This window comes from Rhinolophus hipposideros (assembly GCF_964194185.1).
Source record: "Rhinolophus hipposideros genome assembly, chromosome: 17".
Lineage (NCBI taxonomy): Eukaryota > Metazoa > Chordata > Mammalia > Chiroptera > Rhinolophidae > Rhinolophus > Rhinolophus hipposideros.
In genome coordinates, this window is record NC_138063.1 from 53916346 (window position 1) to 53940360 (window position 24015).

General features: G+C 43.3%; 2 protein-coding genes across 5 annotated transcripts in view; one reads left to right on the forward strand and one right to left on the reverse strand.

The window, feature by feature from the left end:
* The first annotated feature begins 6121 nt into the window (after window positions 1–6121).
* Window positions 6122–22338, forward strand: TUBB6 (tubulin beta 6 class V). 2 transcript variants are annotated; one of them, XM_081078239.1, is made up of 4 exons: window positions 6124–6288; window positions 6727–6835; window positions 8690–8800; window positions 20847–22338. In XM_081078239.1, the coding sequence occupies exons 1-4, from the start codon at window positions 6232–6234 to the stop codon at window positions 21908–21910; spliced, it is 1341 nt and encodes a 446-aa protein (XP_080934365.1). In that variant the 5' UTR covers window positions 6124–6231; the 3' UTR covers window positions 21911–22338. The 2 variants fall into 2 exon arrangements, with proteins under 2 accessions (XP_080934366.1, XP_080934365.1); XM_081078240.1 differs by lacking the exon at window positions 6727–6835 and having other exon boundaries at window positions 6122–6288.
* Window positions 18390–24015, reverse strand: part of AFG3L2 (AFG3 like matrix AAA peptidase subunit 2) — a 45546-nt gene continuing 39920 nt past the window's right edge. The window contains exon 17 of one of the 3 annotated variants that reach the window (XM_081078237.1): window positions 18390–19461. In XM_081078237.1, coding sequence (XP_080934363.1) covers window positions 19441–19461 — 21 coding nt within the window. In that variant the 3' untranslated portion in view covers window positions 18390–19440. Of the gene's footprint in view, window positions 19462–19588; window positions 22051–24015 lie in introns of those variants that run through there. The other 2 variants (XM_081078238.1, XR_013995250.1) reach the window with 2 other exon arrangements.

The window sequence follows — 24015 nt, forward strand, 5'->3', positions numbered from 1 at the left end:
TTTAAAGTCTTCAATTCAAAGATTTTTAGCATGTTCACAAAGCTGGGCATCCATCCTCTCAACCCATTGTAAAACATTTTCATCACACCCAAGGGAACCCCTCCCCCCTTAGCCGTCACCTCCCACTCCTCATTCTCCCCAGGCCCAACGACCACTAATCCATTTTCTGTCCTATCTGGACACTTTGCATAAATGGAATCATACACTATGTGGTCTTTATGTCTGACTTCTTTCACTGAGTATGCTGTTTGCATGGTTCATCCACTCTGTAGCATGTATCTGCACTTCATTCTTTTTTATTGCAGAACACTATTGCATTGTGTGAATATGTGCCAGAGGGTTTTTCTCAGTGCTCCTGCTCCTGCCTCAGCTTTTAAAGCCCTGCATGTCTGTGCCACAGAGAGGATCTCTCTCATGGTCTTGCTTGTTATTTGCTGTTAGCCTTGTGGTGGGGTTGGGACACCCTATTCTCCTGGTTGAGTCCTTTTCTTTGTCAGACCCATGAGCCTGGGCCTCCAAGATAGTAGATGGTGTTTTCACAGAGTCCAGCCTCTCCCTTCCAAGACAGTCAAACTCTGCCTGGACCTGCCACTCCTCCTAACCCCCAACCCCATGGCCTAAGAGCTTTGCTTCATGCAAGAAGGTTCTGGGGAGGTGGGTTGTTCCTGATGGAGGCCCTGGAAAAGAGGTGCGGGTCTTGTGTCTAAGGCTTCCAGTTACTCCCAACTGTCACATTCTCCTACAGTTGTTGACAGAACTTGCTCACATATTAGCTACTGGATTTTTACCACTTTTATGGAGACACCTCTCCCCCCATGCTTTGTCAAAAGTAGAACAGCTCAGTATCTCCTCTCCATGGGAAGGTCCTGCCTCTTTTTGGAATTCAGTCAGGAAATTTATGCTCACCAGGTCCTATGCCTGCTGCAGTCACCTTTTCTGGGACACTCTGAGACACTTATTCTGGCAGTCTGGCTCAGCCCTGAAGAGGCAAGGACAATTCGGGGTATACAGTAGACACTTAATACATGTGTGCTTCACAGAAGAAAATAAATAAATCCATGATACTTACATAAGGAAGCACATCAAAACTCCCAGGGAGCTTCCTTAAAGTGCACAGTTCTGAGACACACTCCGCCCTGCCCTCTCCCCCGCCACCACCACCACACACACACACACACACACACACACACACACACGAATAGAATTGGAAGTACGGAATCCAGGGTGTTAAAGGTTGGGAAGGGCCAGCTCCCAGGATCACACAGAGAGCCAGTACCTCCTGACATTCCTGCCAGTCCTCACTCAGGGACTTGTATTCAAGTCTCTAGCCTGAATCCTTGTGTCCTGTGGCAGGCTTGTGTCCCAGGTCCAGACTCTCCTGTGGCCTCGCCACCAGTACTCACATACCACCTTCTCAGGCAGGGTGGACCGCCTGGATGTGCAGGACAAGATGTCCACCATGGTCACACAAGGCTCCATGGTGCAAAGTGGAGCTGTGAGGGCAAAGATAAGAGAATCTGGCTTCTTTCATTGAGCATACTCTTTGCAGGTTTCATCCATACTGTTGCATGTATCTGTACTTCATTCCTGGGGCCAGCTCTCCTGTTCTGTCATGTCCAAGTAGAGAATTTGGAGCATCGCATCAGAAAATTCTAAATTCAAACCTGGCCTTTCGTGTCATAAAGTGTCATAAAGAGTGTCATAAAGATTCATACATATATGTTAAAGTGGGGAACTAGACCATATTATAAATACTACACAATAACTTTTTTTCTTTTTTAAATTAGTTTCAGGTGTACCACACAGATTAGACATTTACATCCGTCACAAAATAATAACCTGACCAAGACTGCTAACCATCTGACAGCGTACATAGCTATTATAATACCATTGACTGTACTTTACATCCTGTGACTATATGTATATTATGTATATATATATATATATAAATTATAGTTAACATTCAGTATTATTTTATATTAGTTTCAGATGTATAGCACAGTGGTTAGGCATTTATATACTCCCCCAATAAGTCCTGTATCCATCTGACATCCAACATAGTCTTTACAACATTGCTTCTATTTCCCATACTATGACTATTTTGTGACTACCAATTTGTACTTCCTAATTCTTTCACCTTTCTTACTCATCCCCAATTCCCTCCCATCTTGCAATCATCAATTTGTTCTCTGTATGTGAGTCTATTTGTTTTCTTTGCTCGTCTATTGTATTCCTTAGATTTCAATTTGCGATCCGACCAACAGTGCATGAGGGTTTCCTTTTCTCCACATCCTCACCAACACTTGTTTGCTGCACAATAACTTTCAAATAAAGTTATAAACGAGGTGGGCCTCCAGTACATGTACCCCAGGCCCTGAAGAAGTTAGGGAGAGCCCTGAAAAGTCCCCTTCCGTCTCTGTGATCGCTGTGCTGCCACCTGGCTGTAGAAATAGCAAGTTAGTTCACAGCATGCCAGCAGTTTGGGCTATTTTGTCTAATTCACATAAAAACCACCAGACATTAGGTACTTTCTGATCTCAGTGTTAGAGAAAAGAGATGGGAGGCACAGAGAAGTAAACGCTAGCCCATCCTAACACATAAGGGACAGAGGCAGGCCTGTTTGCCAGAGGCCTTGCCTGCATGCCAGAGTGCCTTGCACGGTTCTACACCACAGTCAACACCGAAGACACTCTCAGGGCCCTTGGGAATAAGTGTTCCTCTCATAACCACTTGGCCCATGAGTATGGTGCTCTGGCTGGCCAACATTAAAAAAAAAAAAAAAAAAGAATAGGGTTCAACAAAGAAAAAAAATTCTACTTTTCTTTAAAAAAGAAACATCTTTATCACACATTAGATTCTTATGTATGATGATTTATTTCAGGGCTTTCTATGCTATTGAATTGATATCTATGTTTAGTGTTACTTCAATATTGAGATCTCATTTTAAACTATATTTTCAGAGCGGACAACCCCCATTACTCCTATGTATCGAAATATTCTTTGCTATTCATTCCCTTTTATATTTCTTAGCAATCTTATTAAAATTTCAGAGTTTCAAGAAAAAAAAAATACTATGTATGGGGGCCAGCCCGGTGGTTCAGGCAGTTGGAGCTCCGTGCTCCTAGCTCTGAAGGCTGCTGATTTGATTCCCGCATGGGCTGGCGGGCTCTCAACCACAGGGTTGCCAGTTCAATTCCTAGAATCCTGCAAGGGACGGTGGGCAGCGCCCCCTGCAACTAAAATTGAACACGGCACCTTGAACTGAGCTGCCCTCTCAACCACAAGGTTGCTGGTTCAACTCCCACAGGGGATGGTGGGCTGTGCACCCAGCAACTAAAAAACGGCAGCCGGACCTGGAGCTGAGCTGCGCCCTCCACAACTGAGACTGAAGGGACAACAACTTGACTTGGAAAGAAGGCCTGGAGATGCACACTGTTCCCCAGTGAAGTCCTGTTCCCCTTCCCCAATAAAATCTTTTTTTAAAAATACTATCTATGAAATATCATTTTTCAAAAGAATTAGAACCCAAGAAAATATACTGTATTTGTCCAAATTTGTGAGGGAACAATAAGGATGCTCATTATACATGGGTAGTACTAATTCCATATCTATATAAATGTTTTTAATTCTTTTATTCATGCTAATGAGTTAAAAGTGTAATTCTAGAAATCAATAATGATATCTGTATGCAAAATAATGCCGTGGAATATGATATTCAGTTTTGTTGAACTTATGATGAACTTGAACTTGCAACGATGAAGAGTTCTTGATTTTCTATGATGTGCAAATATCGTAAATTTGTTACCAGTATATAAAATTTCTTGCACCTGTATCTGTTCTTGTGTTTTATAATTATTTGCTACATAACTTTTCTTGTACCATATGTTTAAAAAATACATGCTAAAATTCTTTTACAGTACAAAAAACAAGTACCTAAATGTAAACAAATACAAATTTGAATTAAAAAATTAAAATGAAAGATTGTTTTCCCCTGAAAGTTTGGGCCAAAAACGTGGGTGTGCATCGTACACGTCAAAATACGGTACTTACCTAGCCTGCACCAAACACAGGCTGGTATTTAACGAATCTCCAGGCTGCCTTTATAATTGGTTCATCGATTTGTAACAGGACCTCTCAGATGGAATGGCCTGAGCCACTTCAACTCATGTAGAGCCTCTTTCCAACCACACATTTGTTAGGATTTCCCCAAAGTTTTCACATATCTAAAAAGAAACTGCTGTTGCAAATTATAGCACATTCAACCTGGGAGGGGATGCAGTCAGAGGCTTCCAGACTCCCTCCCCTGAAGTGTTCACATGGGGAAACTCATGCAAAAGTCTTTGGTGGGTGCATAGTCACACTGAAGGTGCCGTAGAATCAGGTCCTTTAGGATAATCCTTTCATTGCACAGATGAGTAAACTGAAGCCCAGAGAATTTAAGTGACTTACACAGAGCTAATTGGAAATAGACTGAAGTCCAAGTCACCCTGACTCACTATCCAGTGGTCATTCATTTCTACCACACAAGACCACCTAGAAGATGGACCAGAAGTGAGGACCTAAAGACCTAATTCATGCCCAGAGGTAACCTTGATTTACACCTGCGATACATTATTTGCTGCAGGAGTACCTGAGAATGAGCCTTCACTCCAGCTGGAGTTGCCCATGGTTGTGGACTGGAGACAGTTCTAGATGTCCAAGTGGTGAAGCATGCCTGTGGGAGGCCTGGCAGCAGCAGGGCTAGGTGTGTGTGTGTGTTGCTGGAGGCAGGGAGAGGTCCACTGAGCAGAGAGGGTGGGGGGCCCAGAACGTAGAGGGCGCTAAATGCAAGCTGCTAACAAGTGAAGGCTTTGTTTACCTGCTGGGGGGCCTGAGGCCAGTAGGTTCCCAGAAGGACCTGCCCAGCAAGCACTGGGAATTGGGATGGCTGGAATAAAAAAGAGAGGTCAGGGCTGCATCATATTATTGAAAGAAATGTGGAGCCATGCTTTGCATAGCAGAATTGTCTCCAAATCCCCAGGGAGAGCTTAGTTCATTCTGCAGGGAATCCCCCTGTGTTTCAGTGGCCCACTAAGAAGAGACAAGAAAGACAAGCGCTGTAGAACTAAACTGTCCTTCTCCAGCATTGCACTTATTCAAACAATACCCACACATGCACACGTCTCTGCGAACAGCAAAACGGAGTCCCCTGGGCTCAGAAGTAGGGAAGGTGAGGGAATGGCCGGCGTAGAGCCCAGACCTCTGTGCCCTTTTGGGGCCAAACCGCTTTTCCTCACTGACTCCTGATGGAGCCACTGCGGGGACGACAGTGCAGAGGGAGGTTCATTTTCCGATCCAGTCACGTATTCATTTAAAGTCCTTTACGAACGATTCGGAGGCGTCACAATGGAACAATACCTGTTATTTCGAGTCGGAGAGGCAGGAGGGCAAAGACATAAGAACGAGAGACCGCGGTAAAGTCGGGAGGGGCAGGGGCAGGGGTCAGAGTCACCCCCCAAAACTCCACTTTCCTGCCCAAAGCCCTTCTATGCGCCGGTGTAAACCCGCGGCACCGGCGGGGGCCGTGCGCACCGTCCAGGCCCGCGCAGCCCCGGAACCCACCCAGGGCGGCTCCGCGTGGGATCCCGCCTGCCCACGTCAGCTCAGCAGGAACCCCAGTCCCTCGACCGCCGAGTGCGAGGGGCCTCCAGTCTCCACGGGACAGGTCGGCAACTGAGGCCGCAAAGTGGTGTGGGGGAGCGGCCGGGGCTGTTTGTCCTTCCCGTCTGCCTCTCCACGTTTCAAGTCCTCCGCGTCTCATCCATCTCCGCCCCCAGACCCGCTCCGACGGGTGCTCGAGGGACCCGCTCCTTTCCCCGCCTGCCTCTCCCGGCGAGAGGCCCCTCAGCTGTCCCGTCTGTTCTCCCTCTGGGACCGCGCAGGGTGGAGGAGGCCCGGACAGGAGGGTCCAGGGGTGGGCGAGCCGGAGGGGGCGCTGAGGCCGGGGCGGGGCGGCCCCGCGGGTACGGAGAGCAGCGGCGGGGCGGGGGGGGGGCAGGCGCAGGACCGCGGGGGCGGGGAGGGCGCGGCCCGGGAGGGCGCGGCCCGCCGCCATTGGTCCGGGCGGCCCCGGCTGGAGGGGAAGAGGGGGGAGGAAGGGCGGAGGGTCCAGTGCCCCAAGCCCGCCGCCGGCCCGCAGTCCACGCCGCGGTCCGCAGAGTGAGAACGCCCAGCGCAGAGCCGGCACCGGCCATGAGGGAGATCGTGCACATCCAGGCGGGCCAGTGCGGGAACCAGATAGGCACCAAGGTGGGTCGGGCGCGCGTCGAGCAGCCCTTGGGCTTCCCTGCGCGTGGGCAGCGTGCAGGCCCGGGGTGTCCCGGCTGCACCGTGGGAGCCGGAGGACCGCGCGGCGCGGCCAGCCCGAGTGCGCACCCGCTCTGCCCCTCCGCCCTTGGAGCCCAGCCCTGCCCTGCGCGGCACCCGGGAAGTGCCGGATGGGTGGCGCGGCCGAGAAGGGGGCGTCACAGCCCAGGACCCCTTGCACCACACCCCCCACCCCACCCACCGTCCCCACCCCGGTGGGGAGCGGCCGCCCAGGGCTCAGGCGCGCCTGGAATTCGGCAGCCGCGGCTGCACGTCCCCCGCCCCGCCGGGCCGGCCCTGGGGTGAGCCGCGGGGTTGCGGGGAGAGGCGCCCCAGGCTCCGGGTTCTAACCTGGGTTTCCCTACGTCGACCTGCTCCAAGTTTTGGGAAGTGATCAGCGATGAACATGGTATCGACCCGGCCGGAGGTTACGTGGGTGACTCGGCGCTGCAACTGGAGAGAATCAACGTCTACTACAATGAGTCATCGTGTGAGTGTCCTGGTGCGAGCAGGTCCCCGCTTGAACCCAGGCCCTGCTCTCTGAGACCCCGCCCCTGCCCCTGTGGACCCCGGCCATCCCCACCCAGACCCCTAACATCCTCGCCCCGACCACCCCCTCCCGGACCCCGCCCTTCCCTGTCGAAACCCGGCCGTCCCCCTTCCGGATCTGGGCCACCCCCCTCTCCCGGGACCCCGGCCAACCCTGCCCGAGCTCCGACCACTTCTCTCTGGGACCCCGGCCATCCCCTCTGGCCTGGGGTCTTCCCGGTCTTCTCCGCCTGGACCGGCGTTGGTGCTTACGGGGCGCCTTCGCGCTGGGGTCGTTTGTAAAAACTCACCCGGGAATAGCAGGATGCTCGGCCCCTCCCTCGCTCCCGCTGGGGCGGGAGATGCGCGGTCAGTTTATTTCAAACAGCCCAATTCTGCGCAGCTCTGAGTTTTTGAACCAGACCACCCGTTGGTGTTGTGAAATCACTTCAGTGGATGATACCCGGCTCTTTCTTTTTCTTTCTTTTCTCTCTCTCTCTCTCTCTCTCTCTCTCTCTCTCTCTCTCTCTCTCTCTCTCTCTCTCTCTCTCTCTCTCCAGTTTAAGATGTATCTCAGTGGAGGTTTTTGGCCAAAAATTTAAAAAGCAATTACTTTTCTGGCCCTTTGCAGACCTTCAAAAAGACTTTATACTCCCTGGAAGCTGAAACTAGACGATTTAGACGATTCTGGGTAATTGTCTGGTGGGCTTGAGTAAAAATCCAGGCTGTGGTTTATCCGAATTTGGAAATAATATCACCCCTGTCCTGTTATCTATGTATAACATTGTGGTTACATGTATACATTATTTCTGTAACAATTTTTATTATAAAAGTGATACAAGTCCTTCAAAACAACAAAAACTAAGATACTGAAAGAACGGCCAGAAAATGATAGATGCTACCCTTCCACACAGGATATACATTCCCAGAGATAACCACTTTCAGTTTTTTGGAGTCACATGCTGCTTGTCCACACAAGAGCTGAGAAGAGCAAGATACGTAAATCACTGGGTTTTATTCATTAAGCAGTTATGACAACAGGTCTGACAGCAGAGCAAAGATGATGAATGACATTTCTAGATAGCACTAAGGAAAATTCCAGTATACTTTACATGGCCTGTTAACCTTTAGGTTCAGCTTAGTTACATCCTGTCTTCAATCTGGGTATGTGCTTAGCAGGACAGGAGTTTTGGAGCAGTTCCTGTGCGATCACATTAATCCTGTCCCCACTGGGAACAATTTCTTTCCCAACTGGCACAAAAGAATGCTTACAAGTGAAAATGCTACACAGCCGCACTCGTTCATAAATAAGAGTATCTCCTGGGAAACGGTGCCCGGAATGGTACCTGAAACGAGGTGCTTAGACTGAGGCTTGGGTTCATGGATGTGTGTGCACGAGGGAGGTGCCGAAAAGCAGAAAGAATGTCACAGCAGCAGGGAAATTTGCCACAACAGATACGGTTTATTTCCATGGAACTGAAAAAGTAAAACTGCCCAACAGGAAAGAGGTGTTAGGGTGAACTGGAAAATATAGGAGTCAGGAAGTCAGAAGACCTGATTTCTCACCCTGCTTATTCCTGGAACTTCCTCTGCCCATTCATGCCTGGGCTGGTTTCCTCATCTGAACAATTCAAGGGTGAGATTATGGTCTCCCAGTGCTAAGATTCTGTGATTCTAAGAAAGCCAGATACCCTCTCTGAAGAAACCCTGCTTTAAACATTCCACGCAGCTGTGCTGGTAGGACTTGCTATGCGGGAGTCCATTACTCTAGAAACCAGAAAAATGACCCTTGTTGGTGGACTTTGTTCTCTTCCAGCACAGAAGTACGTGCCCAGGGCTGCTCTGGTGGACCTGGAGCCAGGCACCATGGACAGTGTGCGGTCTGGGCCTTTTGGGCAGCTCTTCCGGCCTGACAACTTCATCTTTGGTAGGTTCTATCTTCTGCTTACTTTTTTTAAAAAAAACAAAAACATCAAACTGATTTATGTGCAATATTAAAAACATCACACAGCAGAGAAAAGCTTAAAATGGAAACCAACCAACAGTTCCCAGCCTCATCAAAGGCACCTCTGTTAAGTCTTGAGTTTTTCTTTAGGAAAGTAACCTCTATCTCTAAATGAAATGTTTATACTGATAGTTCTTGATTTAAAAAAAAAATTTTTAGATGTTAACTTCTTTTTCCCCTTATAAATTATTATAATATGATAGTAATCATTTATTTTTGGTTCCTGTATTGCTCATCTTTTAAGTTCAGTGTTTGTACCTATATTTCTTTTCCGTTGTCTATAGACAGTTGTTCTGCTTTCTTTCTAAAGACTGGTGCCATATGAGTTTTGTTTTATCAGAATTGAGCAAATTATCCCCTTCCTTCTACCTAAAAAATGATAATAGCACTTGTCCCTCTCCAAATTTCTAAAGAAAATTATATAAAATTAAATGAAGTGGCACCGTTAGTGTTACCAGCCTCCATCACCAAGGTTTTGAGTCAAGGTTACTTCAAAGTATACAGGAGGATACAGAATCTTGGAAGATTTTATTGTTATATGAATTGATTACCTTGTAGCAGAATCAGGCAGTGACCTGTTAGAAAGGTGACTCAGCAAGATGATTGTTCACAAAAAATTTATGAGTCCTCAGGGTATCATCTCTTCCTAAACATGACAACCCACAAAGCAATGGGAAAGGTAAAGCTTCTGATAATATGTAGACCAGGGCTAGGCTCTCTGGTACCCCTTTTCTTACATAAGAAAACTTAAATTACAAATATTTTTATAGTCCACAAATGGGGACATTTATATTCTTTACCTTTTGCTGAGCTAGAGACCATAATTGGCCCCAAGCAAGATGCTTCTAGACCCTGCTGCCCAATGTGGTAGCCACTAGCAACATGTGACTATTTAAGTTAATTCAAGTTAAATAAGATTAGTTCACTTCATCTGTACTAGATACCTAGCAATTACTCCATAGTTCATGTAGCTCGTGCCTACCCTATTGGAGAGTGTAAACATAGAACAGTTCCATCATAGCAGAAAGTTCTATTGAATAGCCATGCTCAGGGACTTAATAGACATATTCTACCAAATTAGAGGAATTGAAGATAGAAAATGAAAAGCTATTATGCAAACACATTGCCATTCATAGCCATTTCTATCTTAAGAGCTGAAGTAGAGTTTACAGGATAGGTGGCAGATTTGAAAGTTCTCCACCTGACAATTGTATTTTAATGTTAGTTAAATTTAATGTTAGTTATACATACTCATTTACATTCCTTCTCAAAAATTACCATTGCAACTATTGAGTAAGAAATGTGCCTAGTGGGGAAAAAAGATCAATCAACAAATACAATTTCAGTACCTGAAAAAGGCAGTGTCTTACAAGGAAATAACATAATCTTAAGGCTTATTCCTGGCTTAAAGCCACTATGGTATAGAAACTGAATATGTCAAAAATCTGCATTCCAACCACTTCCTCAGAAGGCACCATGTAGAGATGGTTTCATTGAGACTAACCTCTGTTATTTAAACCATGAGTATTTAGAATATCTCATACACAGTAAATATTTGGTAAATATTACCAACATCCTAGGAAGGCAAAGATGGTTCAACATTAAGAAGTTAGCTAATAGATTAAGAGAGACAGCATTTTAATAGATGCCCAAAAATATTTGATAAAATTCAGTATGTGTTCCTGATTTGTAGAAGATAAAAAAAAAACTTTCTATGTAAGCTGGAAATAGAAAGAAACTTCCTTTATGTAAGAGTTAGCTACCAAATCTATACTCACTGGTGTAACATTAGAAGTATTCCCAACAAAGTCAGGTACAAGAAAAAGATGTTCGCTGTCTCTTCTGTTTTTCCATGTTCTGAAGTCGCTGGCCAGTGCACAAAGGCCAGAGAGAGAGAAAAGACACAAATCATTTAGAAGAAATGACAAAATTGTTATTTGTAGATGGAATGACTCTCCTGGATTTCCCGGATGGATGATCAGCTGAACCATGACCAGCACTTATGCACTCAGTCAGGCAGCCAGACGCAGGATAAAATCACCCAGACGTTACTGCTACAGGGTGACCCACTGTCCTGATTTGCCTGGGACTGCAGAGGTGGGGTGGGGGTGTCCCCAGGACCCTGCATTTTCAGTGCTGAAACGGGTACAGCCCCAGGCATTCTGGGACAAATTGATCACCTGAAAGGCAATAATCAATTATAAAATATAATGGGAAATATTCTATTCACAATAGCAATAAAAATTACAAATACCTGGTGACAAAGTTTACTAGTAATTGGGAATGAAGGGGAGTCAATTAAAACAAGAAAATATTTTTCTCCTATCAGATTGGCCAGTATTTTAAGAACTGTTAGCTGCTGGTGTTGGTGAAGGCATTTGGGGGAATAAGAGTTTTAAACATTGTTCACAGAACAACTTAATAGGTTCAGCAAACCAAGAATTTTGATTCGACAGTTTCAGATCAAAGAATGTGTGCGTATTGGTCTCAAAACTGCTGAACCCCTTTGCACGCACGCCCTCCTGTGGTGTCCGGAAACTCTCCCGCCCCTTCGTCACTTTAGTGGACTGCTCCCAGCACTCTGTGGTAAAGACTTGACTGGGATAAATTAATATTCTGTATGCCGAGGAGAGAAAAGGACAACTCTTCCCCCTTTCTTTATACAGATCAGCACCATCTTTCACTTTCTCTTACTAAGCGGATATAGACTCAAGGCAGCTGTAGACTCTCTCCAGACCACCTCACTGGGTTACTGAGCTAGTGTAGCCAAGAAAGAACCCTGAATCAAGAGAAGGGAAACTTGGCGGCTAATTTCAGATCAGTGCCACCTTCGGTGTATCATCAGTTCCCTTCTCTGGGCTTCTTCAGCTTTGCAGACTGGAATGAAGGGCCCACCTCCATAAAAATATACCTTCACGTAGAACTGTGCTCACAATTTCTTCCTGTGAAGCTTCAATGGATTTCTGATAAGAATCGGAGAGGATGTCATTGAAGGTTTCTTCTGAATTCACAGCTGGCTAAATCCAACCGGTCTCAGTAAACTTTACCAAACAAAATTAATACATTTCATCGTTAAGAAAACTACACTTCTTTTTGATAGGCAGTACGTATACAAGTATGGGTATGGTACGAAATTCAGTGGAAAGCTAGTCCCTCCCTTCTGTGTCTTAGTTTCCCTCCCAGGAGGCCAAGTGCTGCTGCTGACTTCGTAAGTGTCCTTCCTGAGGCACATTAGAAGTGAATATGTGAGTTTGTGAGTTTCTATCTAAAAATATATTAAAGCTTTATGTAAAATACATTATCTTTCCTGCTTCTAAAAAGGACATGAAACAACATCGTATAGTAAAGATAGCCATAAAACATGACACTTTAAAACATAGTCAACTATGAGCGTTAATTCAGTTGTGGTTGATAATTAATTTAAGCCTGGGTTTCTGGCAACTAAATTCCAGAAAGGAAGTACAGTGAGGGACATGTTTGTCATCATCTCAAGGACCTATCCATTCTTTTAACAAGGGAGACCCTCCTTCATTCTGAGTTATTTGTATTTTTTAATTTTCACTTTGCTTTTTTTGACAAAAACTAATATATAGCCACATTATTAAAAATTAAAAACTAGAATAAAAAATTGTTCCATATGCTCATTATAGTATAATAATTGTTGGCACTGAAGTGTATTTTCATCCTTTCTTTCTTCTGATTTTTATTAGTTGTAAATGCTATTACTTTTATCTTTTTTCCCACTATTACACTATAAGCCATATCCATGTTAATGTGTAGTTTCTAAAATCTTTAATTTTTAATAGCCACATAATGTATAATTATTTACTTAACAATGGCCAATAATCAGGGAATTGTTTCTTAACAATTTTTGCTCTTATAAAGAATACAGTAATAGAGAGTTTAGATGTTTACATCTTGGTTCACATAAATTTGTCTGTGTTTCTAACTCTGATCACAGAATAGTTTCTCAAAAGTAAAATTATTGGGTGAAAGAGTTTGACATACCTGAAACCTTTATACTTTTGTCATAGTCTTTCCAGTCAGTTAATGCCACCAACAAGTGTTTGAGAGCAGTTTTTGCTCTGCTTTTGCCTGAAATTAAACTTTACAAGAAATATGTAAACCAACTGTTTATTCTATAAGGGACTCTGAGCAATATAATTGACAATTCTTTAAGAACTGCTTTAGGAAAGGTAAAAACAATTCTGAATCTGGCTATTGTCTGTATAAATTATCAGTATAAAATAAGAAAGTAGTACACACACACATAAACAGGACTTACATAAAGAAACCTGATGACAATATTAAATGAAACTCAGTGAACCCTGTTTCCTCGGAGAAGGTTGGTTAGCTGAAACATACACACACATCCTTACTGCGTTTTGAGAGAAAATAGAAAAAAAATTATCCAGTTCTATGTTGTTTAAACTTACGATGTTCAAACTCATATTTGTTATTTGGGGCTTTGTGTAACTTTGGTATGTTTTATTTCTTAAAATGGGTGGTAGGTAAGTAGATATTCGTATCCTTTTACATGCCTTAAATCTGTCATAAGAAATGTTATGAGGAGGCTATGGCAGCTGTTCATGCACTTTCTGGAGGTCTCTAGGAGGACACCAGACGCCTGTGCTTTCTGCCTCACTTTCTCACTGTCCCAGCCCAGACATCTGCTCAGGAGTCAGGCCTCACCCTCAGCCCTCATTCCTGTGCATACAGGAGCTGTTGAGGTTTTAAAGAGAGTGGAATCTGTGAACTAGTTTGTATGTAATTGAATCATCACAAACTATTGACGTGATAAGCTAGTTTCTCAGAGCAACAGCTTCAACAATGGTGGAAGTTTCCTGTGGTTTAATTTATTTGAACTGAATTTTGGTCATGTAAGGGAGGTCTAATCTTGTCTTTCTAGGTGTCAATAAATGCGATCAAAAGTTGGGGAACAAATTAAGACAGATTTATAGTAACCATTTAATTATCTAATTTACTGTCCTTGTAAACCTTGAAAAATATTAGGTATGGTATTTGGCATTTAAATTGTCTCCAGAATTACTTCTTGCTTTTTTGCTTCTTATCAGAACATGAATCCCTATTTTTGATTAAAAATATTTAAAATTTTTAACAGATTGTACTGATGTGAAATAGCTTTATTTAACAGTATTTTTTTAACTGACACTGTTTAATTAAGAATTGTGAATTGTTTAAGTGAATATGCTTATTTTGCTAAAATAGCACATTTGTTATGTAGACTGGAGGGGGTATCCAGAATGTATAAATATATTGTTTGGCTAAACAGTTGTTTTTATGTCATTATCCAGTTGATAAAAGAGGCAGAACTCGCTGTGAATGGGAGATGGTTCACCCCCCTCACCCATGGCTTTCTATCTCATGGTTTCAGAGTTGGTCAAATAAACTAGTGTCAGTCCATTTTCAAATATAGTTTGAAACAGTTAAAAAAAAAAGATTTGAAAAATCTTTTATAATTCTAAAAGTGAAAATCATCTGCTTTTGAGTTTTGAACATGGATATATATATATTTTTTAATTTTTCTTAAATTGCTGACTGCACAGTAAGATAGTGAGTGGAAAAGCGTCTTGCGGGCGAAGATAAACAGTAAGATAGTGAGTGGAAAAGCGTCTTGCGGGCGAAGATAAAACACCAGAAAGAAACTTTCCTTTAATCCTCTTCCTGTACTTGTACCTTTTTCTTCCAGATTCAGGGCTAGGAGAGGGCCAGGGAGCACTTACACAACCTTAAGACTTGATCCACCCCCTAGTGTGAGCTGGAAGTAAACCAGAGGTTGGACTCTAAGAAAACCCTGGGGATTTGTTGCAGCCTGACTGCCAAAGTTTAAAAATTGCAGCCTTGTGTTCTACCGTGTGGAGCTGCTGATTAATGTTACAACATTGCATTACAGAAGATGTTCAACTCATGACCCCCAAATATTTAATTGGGAACGTCCGTTGCTATGAGACAGGAGCAAAATATTTTCTGAAGTCACCAGCTTCCTCCTTTTGTCAACAGCAGAGAAAACTTTATGGCCGATCATGCTATAAATATTAAGGAAGCTGAGTGAATGGTGGGACCTGGAGGAAGAGGAAGGGTCAAGTTCAGAATCTCTGTACACTTAGGACCAGAGTGAGCTTGATTTACTGTGGCTGTTGATCTGCCTAAAGCCATCCGCCTTTTTTCAGTTAGTAGTTTCTACTCTATTTTAATGAAATAATTCCTAGTCTCTTTGTGACAATTGCACTCAGTGTTTTTTCCTTTTTTGTTTTTTTTATCCCCAAGTATAAAAGGCTAACCCTGATTGTAAGGCTGTCCCGGAGTTTGTTCTCCCAGGTGACTGGTTTGTTCTCCCTCCAGTTCCTGGCGCCTCCCCTGTGGTCTGGCCAGGCTGCTGCCTACTGGGTTGAGTGGGGAGGGGTGGACAGGAGTTAGTGAGGGCATAGGAAGGACAATAACCATTTTCAAAAGGCTGTCAGCCAGGTTTCATTATGTGACCCAGCTGGGCGGGAAGAAAGAGAATCTCTAAAAGAAGGAAATGGCCACCTGAGGGGGCTGAAGTTGCCAGTGCCCTCAGGGTCAGAGGCAAGTACGGAGAGGCTGTTCTTACAGTTTATTATTAAGTAGATATATTATCTCTGCGTCATTTACTTTGAGCCATAGGTCCTGCCATACCACTAGCATTGGTGCCTTTGACTGGCTAAATGGTCTCATGGCATAGAATTAACTCTTGGTCATTCACAAAAGATGAAAGCATTCACACAAGACTCTGTAAAGTGGGAGAGTGAAGAAAGGTTTTATTAAAGTTAGGAAGAGAAAAGGCCCATGGCAGTGTCCAGAGGTGATGGCTGTCTTGGGTAGTAAGGAGAGAAACACCAGCGGCAGGGTGGGTCGCCGGGGCAGAGTCCAGGGTCTGAGAGTGGACAGTTGCACCTATCTTCAGGTTAGCTTTTTCTTATGTAGGAAAGGGGGAGTCAGTCAGCAGGTTTGAGGACTGACATCCATTCTGGGGTCTGGTCTGTTTGAAGATGATGTTATCTCCGGACTCTGGACTGGGACTCGGCCCCAGCGGCCTGGGACTTTAATGTGTCATCAGTAAAAACTGCACTAAGTTGTAAATTGGATTCCAGTGTCCGGGTGCCTGAAGATTAAGAAATTGCTATTTCCCAGGTTAGGATGTTGTTAATTAATGAGGTATGGATTTACTTGAGAAAGGCAACAGAGTTCTTCAGTGAATCAGTGAGTGAGGGGAGAAACAGAGAAAACAGATGAATATTAGGATGGATCAAACTGCAAACTAAGTCTAATTATAGGTGGCTGGACTAATAGAGGTGGCTAGATAGCAAGCTATGCAGTGAGTCAGACTGCAAACTAGCGAAGTCTAACTGCGTTACAGATTTCCTGAATTTCACCCTTACATGTGGGGCAAAGACAGCAGGAGTGGAGCTGAGCTCACTAGTAAGGTGGGACTAAGACAGGCACAGGGGCCAGCCCTGGTCTGTTTCAGATGGGCAGTTCTGCACTCCTGGAAACATCACTATTCAATACTTAAAACGTTTAATGTTTCCATTACAAAGTTACTTTCCACATGTTTTTATTTTCAAACAATACACGGGTATATAGTGTAAATATGAAACCTCCCACCTCTTCCACTGATGGCTCCTGAGATTTTAGTCCCTGGGGATAATTAAGTGCTGTAGATGGTGGAGGTGTGTCCTGCCTGACCTTTTCTATGTACCCAGGCACCTTAGTGCATGTGCACAAGTGCACACACACACAGACACAGTTGATTTTGTTTTTGGAAAATAGGATCATGCTACACATACTGTTTTGTAGCTTTTTGAAAAGGTTGTTAACATCTCAGACATCCCCCATGACAGTCACAGTAGCTTTCCATTGTGTGTATGTCATCATTTAATCATTCTCCACTTACTGACGACACTTCAAAATTTTCCTTAGAAGCATGTTTTCATAATTTTCTTTTATCGTAAAATACATGTATGTTTAGTTAACTTGGTATAAGCAAATATGTTGAAACTGAACTTCGTATAATCCCATTCTTCAGAGAAAAGCATAGTTATTAGTTCAGTGTGTATTTTCTCCAATTTATTTCCAAAACGTATTTTTTAGAAAGTTAAAAACATTCCTTTCGAGAGCTAGCTAGGTAAAACATTTACATGGTCCAGGATTCAAAACAAACAAAGGGGTGTACAGTGAAAACTTGATCTCCTGCCTACCCAAGCTGGTGCTCACCCAGGCTCTTCCCAGAGGCAGCCATTCTCAGATTCTGTGCACATCCCAGCAAATACGTACCTGTTACACACATATGATAGCCAACTTCATTTCATGTACCATTTAGTACTGTTGTTTTTTTTTCTCTTAGCAATGTATTTTGAAAATCTTTCTATCTCAGGACCAGGGTTGATGGCTGATAGTAATCCTTTGAATAGATACCATCCTCTTTAAAAGACATTTATGTTGCTTCCTTTACTATTACAAGCTGCTCTTCAGGGAATATTTGTCTGTATGGTATTTTGCATGTGTGTGGTTACATCTAGAAAAATTTACAGAAGTAGAATTGCTGAGTCCAAAGGGACTGAACTGTTCTCCAAAGAAGCTAGTCTTCTTAAGCCTTCAGCAGCTCTAGTGTATGAAGGGGCCTTTCACCAAACCCTCACCAACAGTATTATCAAGCATTTTGAGTTCTGTCAATTTCACAAGGGAGAAATTGAATCTCCTTGTTTTTATTTGCATTTCCCTTATGAAGAACATGTTAAATATTTGAATTTTCTTCCCTGTGAACTGTTTATATCCTTGCCCATTTTCCTAAAGGCTGTTTTCCTTACTGATTTGTAGGACTTTAGATACTTAAGGAGGTTATCCTTTTGTGATACAAGTCACTAATAGTCAATATATTTAAAAATTACTGAATCACAGGATTGTGGTTGTTTTTCTTGTTTTACAGACTTCCATTAATACCAGTTCTGGAAGATTCACAGAACTTTGAGATAAGACTCATTCACCCAAGAGTAGAGCCTTGGGTAAAGTACAGAATCCCTGGGTGCCCATCAGCAGACCTCAGTGAGGGCCCCCCAACCCCAAAGTGCCTGAGAACCTTCCATGTATTTGTCTTATCTGACATAGCATGAGACTGGTCTCAAGAGGCAGCCTCAGTGTTGTCACTGCTGCCTACCTCAGTTTCCCCATTGGTGCACAGCATCAGGTATGGACCTGCTCACACAGAGCAGAAAAGTTGGTCTCCGGGCTGTTGTTGTGAATTGTTGCCACCAGCCGAATGTAGATAAAAATCAAGTTAACATGTGGGGATTAAGTGGGGAGAGGTCTGTACAGCGCCATGCCAGCAGTGTCCTGGCCCTGAGCTGAAAGACAAACGGGCCATGGCAGCTCTACCTCCTCTTGCTTCTGGGCACTTGATGCAATCAAATCAGCTGTGGAGTGTATCCTGGTCTTTCATTCAACACAGAGAGAAAGTCTGATCAGAGTGCTTGCTCACGGATTGGTTTTATTTTTTATACATATTCTTCCTTTCAAAACCAGGCTTTGATATACTCATTGACTAAACAAATACAATGCCTTTTAATAATCTTCCCTGCTTCCTAAATAACTCACAATTTTAGCTATACGTATATTACATTGCCTTATTAGCAGTGAAAGTATGAGAAACAGCAGTACCTTGTTTTTAGTTTATTATTCAATAGATATATCTCTGTATCTTTTGATTTTATTGCTTTTCATAATTTACCTTACAGTACGCTATAGAATTTAGTTCAGTGGTTTTCCTAATATTCCTTGAAATGCATATTAACCTATCCATTTGAATTTAAAAATAAAGTCATGTTTTTCTGACAGTAAGCCAATTTTGAGGATTGCTGATAATGAAGACTGCCTTTGCCAATTAAATGGATAATAGCTTTTATAACCTGAATAAGATAAATCTGCAACATAAACATTTTGACAAAAATATATTTAAAAGTGTGTTAAAAATATATTGTCAAAGTTGTATTGGAATTAATATTTCAATTTTCCCAACTCTTTCTAAGTATTGTCGACTGGCAAAAAAAATAACTCTCCAGAAAATCCATGAAAAGAACGGTTTATTCGGGAAAAGAAAAAGAAACAAGGTCACCCCAGGAATGTGCGAATCTTTCCATCTCAGGCCACATTTCCAACTGGCGCTCCAACCAGCTGCCCACATGAAGAAGAAGAGCCCCAATTCCAAGATGGCTCTTCTATTTATTAGCATCCTTCCCCTGGAAGTTACTACCAAGTTTAACAGGAACTTAGGACTAGAGAGTTAACAAGGGCCCAACTCCACCCATAGTCCTCCGAGCTCTATGGTTAAGCATCTTAAGATGCCAGTTCACTTTTATCAGTATACTGGATTAAACAAAGTGCCTGTAAGTGAAAGAGTTAGCATTTGGTAAGTCTTGATAAAGCCTTTTGGTATCTTTCAGAAACAAAAGATTGATTGATGCAAGTCAGGTCGTTTCTGATTCTGCTTTCCACAAAATTTTTGGTTGAAAGATGACTTTTTGGTGCTAGATCACTATTTGATAACTCTGAAGAACAAAAAAATGAATGACATTGTTAGAAGACAATTCATTCTCATTTACATATTTATGTAAATAAGATTTCTCAGTATTTTTATACGCAAAAACAAAGAATAAAATTGATTCGAAACCTGGTCTCATTCAGGTAATATTTAATATTCACCTTTGGAAAGTGAACTGATTGAAAAAATACAGTTAAAATGACATTTTTAACACCTCGTGATCATAAGAATTTAACAACAGTTAATTTCAATTTATAATTTATTTCTGATTTTATATAGACTATATTGGATACATTTAACAGAATGTTGTAAGTTTTTTTAAAAGCGAGTATTTATAGTACCCTAGAAATTAAAATTTTGTCATAACTATTTGAATTGATGAAGACAAATTAGATGTCAACTTTTAAAATGTATGAAGGATATATAGTTTTAAAATATTTTCAGGGCTACAGAGCTATAATGGTTGAAGAGCACTGTGTGATAGGAAATGTGCAGGTTCAGAAAAGCAAAAACTAAAATAAGTCCCTGCCAGTCCTCCTTATTAGCTCTTTTTACATGCATCGATTCATATGCACATGCAGATATATATTATTTACACTGCTTGGGAAAGATGCCTTTTTTACTAATAGATCTTAAATTCTATAATGAAATGAAATGAAATGAAAAACAGGATTTTAAAAAATTTAACAGCCAAACTTTCAGATTCAAAATTTCTTCCATAAAGTAAGATGTAAACAAGTAGGTTGGGGAAAATGCACCATTGTGCAAAAAACAGACTAACTAGAAGTTCTCTTTCTAGCTATTTGAACTTCTTGGATAAAAATACAAAAATCTTTTAGGTATGTTAATTTCCTTACCACCACTGGACTGGAAACAATTTGAGAGCCCAAATCACTTCCTGTGTATTTACTTATAGGTACAAAGTAAATAGTTGGTGCACAGAAAATTTTGCAACAGTAATTCTGGATGATGAATGAGGGGCTCCATTAATGTGAAAAATATTACTGTTTTGAAAAGAATGTATATAATACAAAATTTAGAAAGTTTAAAGGAGAGGAAAGTAACTTTTTTTAACAGTATACATTTTTTCCCTTTGAATTTTACCATGTGCGAGAATTACCTATTTAAAAATACAAATGGAATTACCTGGTCAAAATATATGTCCATTTAAAAATTGATAGGTATTTAACTTGTCTAGAGATGTGCTAATTCACATTCTCACCAGCAGTGTTGGTGGGTGTCTGTCCACCCTGACTTTGGCCAACACCATATTATCTAATTGCTTCATAACATTTTTTTTAATCACCATTTAAAAAGTATTAATGCCAATGAGCGGGTCCCTCCTGTCTCACCCAATTTAAAGTGCATGCTACTCTCTTTTGCTTATTCCAGGACAAACCGGAGCAGGGAACAACTGGGCAAAGGGGCACTACACAGAAGGAGCAGAGCTGGTAGATTCAGTACTTGATGTGGTGAGGAAGGAGTGTGAGCACTGTGACTGCTTGCAGGGCTTCCAGCTGACCCACTCCCTGGGGGGAGGAACAGGGTCGGGCATGGGCACGCTGCTTATCAGCAAAATCCGAGAGGAGTATCCCGACAGGATCATGAACACCTTCAGCGTGATGCCCTCCCCCAAGGTCTCAGACACGGTGGTGGAGCCCTACAACGCCACCCTGTCAGTCCACCAGCTGGTGGAGAACACAGATGAGACCTACTGCATCGACAACGAGGCGCTGTACGACATCTGCTTCCGCACTCTGAAGCTCACCACGCCAACCTATGGGGACCTCAACCACCTAGTGTCGGCCACCATGAGCGGAGTGACCACCTCGCTACGCTTCCCGGGCCAGCTCAATGCTGACCTCCGCAAGCTCGCCGTAAACATGGTCCCTTTCCCCCGTCTCCACTTCTTCATGCCCGGCTTTGCCCCCTTGACTGCCAGAGGCAGTCAGCAGTACCGGGCCCTCACCGTGCCAGAACTGACTCAGCAAATGTTTGATGCTAAGAACATGATGGCAGCCTGTGATCCAAGACATGGGCGCTACCTGACCGTGGCCACTGTCTTCCGGGGTCCCATGTCCATGAAGGAGGTGGATGAGCAGATGCTGGCCATCCAGAACAAGAACAGCAGCTACTTTGTGGAGTGGATCCCCAACAATGTCAAGGTGGCCGTGTGCGACATCCCTCCTCGGGGCCTCAAGATGGCCTCCACCTTCATTGGCAACAGCACGGCCATCCAGGAACTGTTCAAGCGCATCTCGGAGCAGTTTTCTGCCATGTTCCGGCGGAAGGCCTTCCTGCACTGGTTTACGGGGGAGGGAATGGATGAGATGGAGTTCACAGAAGCAGAGAGCAACATGAACGACCTGGTGTCCGAGTACCAGCAGTATCAAGAAGCTACAGCCAATGATGGCGAAGAAGCTTTTGAAGACGACGAAGAGGAGATCAACGAATAGAGGAGCGTCCCTGTCTCACATACAGTTCACATGTTCTTTCTTTAACTCCGCTGTGTCAACTCTAATGGCCACCGAATGGTGCACTTAAATATATGGGTGCAGGCCCCTCCCAAATGCAATCAAATTGTACTTTCAGTCATCTGGAATAAAGAAAGTGCATTAAAATATCAGAGAATTGGTAGTCCTACCCCATCAGATCAGACGACGGAGATTTTCTACTGGAGGACTTGAAAGAACTAATGGGCCATCAAAAATAAATAAACCTCCCCTTCTATTAAGTGTTCAGCCATGCCTGAGAATTAGCGGGAAGTTAGCAACTGTTTTTTCATTATTTGTGATGAAACCTGAAGCTGTGCAGTGTTACCTGATATTCAAAATGCAGTATTGAACTTTGAAACAATTTATTGATAATAAAACACTAAAACTTTTCCTTTGTCTCTTCCAGCCTCTACTTATGTGATAATTTGTTACTTTGAATTCTCACGATTGCTCTGGTCTCCAGTCCCTTGCTGGGTAAACTGCCCCTGCAGCACACTAAAAGAACTGAGAGGAAAGAGGCTTTTCTTGAATTAATTCCAAGCTTTAAAGGTGGTAGCCAGAATTCTTCTGAGCCTAAAGGTAGTGGCACATATAAAGCCATCGTTCCCATTTGCAACGAGCACTTAGACCTCCAACAGAATCTTTCATCTCCCTACATCATGTCCTGGGCTAGTGGGTCCCACCCAGCTTCCTTGACAACTTGGCTGAGATTTGCCAGCGGAGCCACAGAAAATGACCTTTAGGCTTCCATCAAGCTCTTGGTGGGTAAAGGGGCACCAGTTAGGGTGGGTTCCGAGAGCTGCTGAACTTCCTTACATAGGGACTTAGACCCAGAGCCCGGGCCAGCTGCCTGGCCCAGCATGGAGTGAAGGGCTCTCAGACTGGGATTCCAGCAGGACCCGCCAGGCCAGGCCACTAGTGATAAGGGTGAAGGCTGTTTTCTATATAACTAATCACTACTTTACAGTTCCTGTAACTAACCACTTCTGTAAGAGGTCTTATAAAGTCAAACTCCACAGGACAGGACCGGGCTAGTCTTACTAGTAATTGGCAGACATCCACTGTTTACCACTGGTTATTTCTCCTTGCTGTCCCCTTGAAGTTAATTGTGAATGTGAGACTTTGCTTTAGCCAAGAGAACGTGAATGGCATGTCACTTCCAGCTGGAAACAAATGTTAGTGCTTGGCCTTCTGCTCTGCCTCCCAAGTGGGGGTGCAGATGACCCAGCATCTCCATCGATCTGAGTCCCTGAGTGACTGCTGAGCAGAGCCCCCTTAACTTTGTTGGACAAGGAACAAGAGAGAAATTTGGAGCCACTGAGATTTAGGGTCAGCCCAGTGTGACCTTGCCCCTCATGACAGAACTCCCATGCTCTGTGATGCCACAGCTCACATCCAGTAACTACATTTATTTTGTGCTAAGCCCTAGCCTTGGACAGACAGAAAGTGAATCCCTAAACACAGCAGCATGACTTGAACGGAGGTGAGAACAGATCTCATTTTTGCAGAAATCTAAACTATTTCGTGAGACTATAGTAAAAATAAATCTTGGCCATCCCCATCTAACCTGGAAATACCGTTTTTCCCTGAAAATAAGACCTAGGCAGACCATCAGCTCTGATGCGTCTTTTGGAGCAAAAACTAATATAAGACCCGGTCTTTTCTTACGTAAGACCCGGTCATATATAATATTTATATCTGGTCTTACATTAAAATAAGACCAGGTCTTTTATTAATTTCTGCTCCAAAAGATGCATTAGAACTGATGGTCCGGCTAGGTCTTATTTTCAGGGAAACACGGTATGCTAGGTCTGACTGACCTTAGAAAAGATGAGTGCCGTGAGCACCCACTATGGGCCAGGCTCGAGGCCCCAACACAGTTAACACTCCAGTACCATGGAGACAGGTGTGACCTATCTTGTACAGATGCAGGCCTGCTAAGGGCTACTGGCCTGCCATCCACGATTACAGTGCTTGATTATAGCTTGTCTCATAGAATGCAGGGGGAGATGGGTTACCATCCGACCAAGTCTCACACACTGCTGTCACTGTTTTTACTGAATCAA

Excerpts from the sequence above, each read along its gene's own strand:
- TUBB6 (XM_081078239.1), top strand. The coding sequence starts at position 6,232 with ATGAGGGAGATCGTGCACATCCAGGCGGGCCAGTGCGGGAACCAGATA. Across the intron at positions 6,836-8,689 it reads CTACTACAATGAGTCATCGT|CACAGAAGTACGTGCCCAGG; the intron begins GTGAGTGTCCTG and ends GTTCTCTTCCAG. Across the intron at positions 8,801-20,846 it reads GCCTGACAACTTCATCTTTG|GACAAACCGGAGCAGGGAAC; the intron begins GTAGGTTCTATC and ends TGCTTATTCCAG.